This window comes from Kryptolebias marmoratus, linkage group LG9 (assembly GCF_001649575.2).
Source record: "Kryptolebias marmoratus isolate JLee-2015 linkage group LG9, ASM164957v2, whole genome shotgun sequence".
NCBI classification, from domain to species: domain Eukaryota; kingdom Metazoa; phylum Chordata; class Actinopteri; order Cyprinodontiformes; family Rivulidae; genus Kryptolebias; species Kryptolebias marmoratus.
The window spans coordinates 20,991,836-20,997,835 of NC_051438.1; the positions used below are offsets into that span (position 1 = coordinate 20,991,836).

At 36.8% G+C, this 6,000-nt stretch overlaps 1 protein-coding gene across 4 annotated transcripts in view; it reads left to right on the plus strand.

Moving 5' to 3' along the window:
- Nucleotides 1-5,794, plus strand: part of fgf13a (fibroblast growth factor 13a) — a 90,167-nt gene extending 84,373 nt beyond the window's left edge. For all 4 annotated transcript variants that reach the window (XM_017408482.3, XM_017408483.3, XM_017408485.3 and 1 more), the window contains one exon: nucleotides 3,816-5,794. In XM_017408482.3, coding sequence (XP_017263971.1) covers nucleotides 3,816-3,952 — 137 coding nt within the window. In that variant the 3' untranslated portion in view covers nucleotides 3,953-5,794. The remainder of the gene's footprint in view (nucleotides 1-3,815) is intronic.
- The last annotated feature ends 206 nt before the right edge of the window (nucleotides 5,795-6,000 follow it).

Here is a 6,000-nt window from a genome sequence, read left to right on the forward strand (position 1 = left end):
ACATAAATATACTGTTTAGTATTCCTTTCAGAGATGCAGTCATGTGCCTTTTCGGTAGTTTCCTCCAGCTGGTCACAGTCTGCTGCAGGCTCGGTGCAGAATAAGGTTGAGCCTCTGACTGTAACCAAAAGATGCACAGACAATATGTTTCAGTGCTGTGAATAGTAGCTCCAGCACTTTATTTTCATAACAGCAGATTTACAAAAGAACCCCACCCAACCAGGCAATGAGTATGTGTGTGTTTGTGTGTGTGCAGAAGATAGAAAACAGCAAGGAGAGAGGGAGAAATGGTTCTGTCCTTTGTTGAAAAGGCTACAGTCCTTTCATCTTCTGCAAGCCACTGATTTACCTGTCGGCAGAGAGGAGATGCAGTCAGTCTGTTTTCTCTTCAGTGAGACAAAAGAGAAGCGCTCTGTCTTTTTTTTTAAGTGTTTTTTTTTTAGTTGGAAATCAAAGGCTTACATGCAAAATCTGGATTTGTTAGGTGTGTCTTTATATAGTTACTGTTTTATTTTTGTATGTGCAGAGTAAATCTAAGCAAAATATCACTTTTAATTATGATATTTTGATTTCTATTCCAGCAGATATTTAGCTACTTAATAACACATTTGGGTATAAAAGGAATCTGTCATATATTTCAATAAAAAAAAATTAGCTGTTCCAGCGTGTCAACCTCTTTTACGTATATTAGTGAGACCAACTAAGTATTTTAATGATAAAGGAGTACTTATGTCTGGGTATTACACATTCACCTCATCTACTTCAGTAGGTTTCTCCACACATCTAAAATATTTCAATATGTGTATTAGGACAACAAAATAAGAGAATCGACCTGCCAGGTTTGCATCAATAGTTAGAAGCTATGGCATTAGATGTATCAAAATTGATGAAACTGACAACAATACTGCAGTTGTGCATATGTGTAATGTGAATTTAACTGCAGCTTTTAAAAACAGCATTTGCATGGTTACTGCTTAAGGTTTTGAAACTGGAGCTGTATTTAGATGACAGCAATTCAATTTGGTCTTGGCTTCACATGGACTAGCCGTTGGCTCATCAGTCTGGTGAAAATTTTATTTTATTTCTCTAAACTGAGGCTGTTCAAAGAGCTATCTACAGCAGGTGGGCTAATTATTGACCATAACCTTTCCACAGAGCCCCACTTTGAAAAAATCTAAACTACTCCTTTAAGATTTGTTTTGCTCTGTTTGGCTTTGCTAAGAATTTGACATCCCACCGAGCCTTGTCATGTTGCTGTGATTGGTTGCTTGGTTGATTCAGTCACACGTAGTATTTTTTTTATGTAGGAATGTGCGTTTTCCCAGCTGTTCACCCCCTCTTCAGATGTTTAAGCATCACAAACCATCTGATAAGTCAGGTTCACACTTTCACACCACTATGTTTTGTAAGGACAACCTCAGTGAGTCTGCGTCATCAGGGGGTGTGAGCACGTTCGAACGTGGGCACAGACTGCATTCAGTCAAACATTTTCTCATAACTGTCCTCTTTTCAAAACATTACCTTTGTGTATCTGTTTGGCTCAATTGACTAATGTGTTAAAGTGATACTTATGGGGGCAAATTGGGATGCTGACTAATGACCCCTGCCTTTAGTATAAAATTTAGATAACGTCATACATGTGGCTTAAAATTTAAAGCTTGTCAAATTTTTGCAGCTACATTGTGGGAATCTCAAAAACAATCAAAAGATTAAACAAAAAATGAATATTGAATTAATTAAATTATAGGAACAAATACATGTTGAAATCTCTAGTATATTTATATCAAAAACTCTGACTTTTAGCTGTCTTTTTCTGCATTTCATCTAAAAGCAAAATTACAGCATGTTTCAAAGGATGATGAAGGGAGGTTTTGTGCAGAAAAGAAAAAGGGAGAAAAGAAGATTTTGTTCCAGCAGTTCATAAAGTTTCTGGAACGGTGGTGATACAGGGCACCAATTAAGTAGTTTTTGTCTGTGCTGGTGATGGCGTCGTCTCCAGACATTACTCTCTGCTTGAACGGTTCCAGTTGGGGAGGTGCAGCCTCCCGTTCTCCTCTCCTGCCAGCGTAACATTTTCAGCTTATATCGTTTTAAATTACGCACAGAAAAATTGTTCCAGAGGTTTTGATACAAGTGACAAAGACCTGGCCTTAATTGAAGAATTTGTAGTCTGTCAAGTGATTATCATTAAAACATAAAACTTGAATAAGAGCAATTAATGGGTTGTTGTTTGTAGGTGTTAATGTTCAACAACAAAGCATTTGATATGTCGAATAAAAAATATAACTTTGGGTTTGCTTACAGTAATAATTGTAAAATACCTCCAGTTATGAGATCTTTAACAATTATTGTCAGTTTTTTAGCAGAATTCTACCAATGATTGATGTATGTACACAGGCAGGGTCTCTGGGGTGCAGCTGTAACAAAAAAAAATGCTGGTCTAAGTGAAGTGTCTGAAGGACCAGATTTGCTGTTTCAGCCACAGACCCCTCAGGAATAAACATCAAATAGCATTGTAGGCAGCAGGATATTGGACACATCCTGAAACCAAAGACTGTGAACCTCAGATTACTGATGTTTCTTCTGAAAAGGCAGCTGCTGAGACACAGATTGATGCTGCATAAGCTAAAGCACTAGAAACTCTTGAATTTATAATGGCGTGCTGTGAACATACTTCTTCTTTTTTTTACTTCAGCATCAAACTAGTCTACTGTGACCTCTGTAATCAGCAGTTTACGAAGAACATCACAATGTCTGCAAAATGTTTGTGGACAGTTATCTTTCATCAGATTTTAGATAAACTGTAATTTCTTACACCAGTGATGGTTGATTGGCCGCAATATCTGTCAGTTTTTTAGATTTATACACTATGTTTCAGAAAACATCACCCATGACTATATTTATTATGTCAGGGACAGTTTCAACTTAACAGTCCCACTTATTTTTAAAATGACAAGACCTAGACTTAGAAAGTTACATATATTTATAAGTTCTTGATCACTTTAACTAATAAAGATAGAACATTTCGAAATGCAAAATTAGAACTACAGTGAGCTCTGAAAGATAGCCATAAGTATGGGTAAAGAGAGTGAATTATACAGTTGAAACTACTTTTAAGCTCTAACGTGACTGTTTTTAATACAAATTTAACTTCTTAAAGCTTGTGAGCTATTATTAGGAAGTACAAAATGTATGGCATATATAAATAACATTGCAAGCTAATGATTATTTTTGAGATTGGCCCAGATTTGGGTTACTTAGGTCTAATTTATAGATGTTCAAAGTGTCAAAACTGGATGAAGAATAAACTGAAGTGGTAAAATCTTATCCCCACCATCATAATCAAGTATTTACTGATAAAAAATATATAAATTCTATAGAGAACAAAAGAATTATGGATTCAGTCTCTACAGAACTCTACAAAAGTGAGTTAAAATAGATGTTTTCTTTCAGCAGAATTTTTGTCCAGAGCTCACCAGCTGTATTTTTTAAAGTATTTTATCCTGGAGGAATCTCTTTAAAGCCACTTGGTCTGTGAATAAATTAGGTTTGTTGGAGGACACATGGTGCAAATTTCCAACCGTAATTATTGCAGTAGTTACAAAAATTCAAACTATAACTCCTTGAGTTTCAGTTTCACCTCATCCAATCACAGAATTCATCCGAAACACAAAAACACCATGGACCTCAATTTCACTGTTTGTATTTCTATTTGTTCACTTAAACTCACAGTTTTTGTTCTTTTATTTTTGGGCTGTAAACTAAATAATGATGTCTGTTTGTCTGACTTGCACTTATCTTGTCTTTTTCCACAGTGGCAATGTACAGAGAGCCCTCTCTCCATGACTTGACAGAGTTTTCCCGCTCTGGCAGTGGCACACCCACCAAGAGTCGGAGTGCCTCAGCGGTCCTCAACGGAGGCAAAGCCGTGAGCCAGAACGAGTCGACGTAGCCCGGTAGCCAAACCCAGGCCAGGGGCCGAACCACGAAACCTTACCTCTTGCAGAGCGTGAATCTAAGCAGACTTGTCTCTCTGATCTATGGTTCAGGACTAGCTACGACAACAATCCACACATAAAACACCCAGATGACATCGATACAAACTGTTAGATTCCATCCTGGTCAGTATTCATCCAAACAGCATTTATAGTAAGAAACATAACAGATCATTTTTAACTATAAAAAAAGCTAACTAAGAATTTGTTTTGGGCTTCTTATTTGTTAATTGGTCACTCATATTTGGTAATGTTTGCATACCAGGTAACTCATCTAATCTTCTTTCTTTTGTTTTGTTATTTTAATTATTTTTTTCTTCGGTCATGAAGACACATGCATCAGATAGACAGGGACAGGATGTTAGATATGCAGGCGTTCAGGGCAGCCGGTAATGGCGCTTGTGCACAAGGCCGTGTCGGTACAGTAAAAAGCCCTGATCTCTGTCTCATTCATACTCCTGTGAATGCAAAGCCTATAAACTCCCTGGTGTGGCACAGCCTTGTCCTACTGGTCAGCCAGATGGTAGCTCTCCTGTGTCCTAGTGCACAAAACGCTCAAAGACTGAGCTCTTTAGCATGGGAAAATGAAGCCTATGTTCAAATGACCTGAAACGTAAAGGGCAGCGTGGCTTTCTTGCAGTTTTTTTTTTTTCATTTATTTTACTTTTTTGCGTCAGAGATGCCACAGCTGCTCCTTGTTTTTAGCTATTTTTCTGAATTAGCTGAGAGTTGTTGATTTGATAACTGGTTTTGTTTTAGTGCCCTCTTGTTCTTTGCCCTTGCCATTGTTAATTATCTGTATTTTTTATTTTGTTTTATCTTTTTTAAGATGGGTTCCAGCAAACCAAAGACAGATTGAAAGAGTGTCCCTTTAAGCTGCTGAAAAAACAAGCCAACATACAGTAAAAGCAAAGATGGGTGTCTTTTTCCCACTGTACAGTTTTGATGAAGAGGAGCAAGGATTTTATTTAAAACAAAAAATGAAAAAAGAAAACAAAAAAAAAACTGTGGCTATAGGAAGAGGTGGTAGCAGCAGGCATGATGTTGTGCTTTTATCTGATAACGCTCAGTGATGGAAGAATGAAACTTCTTATCAGTGTACCCATTTCCTTCTGTTATCACTGTGTCACAATGTCTTTTGCTCTTGTCCTCGTGATTAGTTTCTTCTCTCTGTGTTTGTGTCATACTTCAATTTTTTTGTCCACTTCTATTGGCTGACTAAGCTCACCATAAAAATATGGTGAAATCCTGTTCCCAGGATGCTTGTTATGTGTTTGAGTAACTTCTTGTGGTGACAATATTTTCTATATGGGAAAAAAGGAAAATTGTGGACTTTTAGGTGGCTTAACATTTTATAGCAAATGTCATATTTATAAAAGTGAAAAAAAAAGTCAAAAGTATATAAAAACAAAACATCCTCCCTTTCTTGCACAGGGCATGTACACAAATATGTACAAAAAGGACCCTCTTTGTGGGCTACGTACTCTTTCCTTCAGCTACATAACGTATTTCTGGTACATGCTTTTGGAAGACTTTCTTTTCTTGGTTTCCTCTGGAGGTGATTTGTCTTTGGTGGAACTATCTGTTGCATGGGAGAAAGCAGGGAAATACTGGACTAGAGCTGCATGATGTAGGCTATGTGTATTACCCATGTTGGATCATGTGTTCCAAACTATCAGGCTAAATCTGATAAAACAACATATACAGGCAGATGCTGCAGCTGCCTGATGACTTCCAGTTGTTTATTATTTGTTGTATACACAAAAATGCACTGAATAAAATATTTATATTAAGATATACTTTTAAAATGTGTCACATGTTCTTCTTTGTGTGAGTATATGCTTTGTTTATTCTATTGACCAGCTATCAAAGTTAAAACAAAATTATTAGTTGGATTTAAACTTTTTGTGAAAAATTGCAACAAGTAGGACATCCTATCTTACAGCTTTATCACCTTCATGAACATTATTAAGCTCTTGTCACCAACATTGTTCCTCTCTGTGGA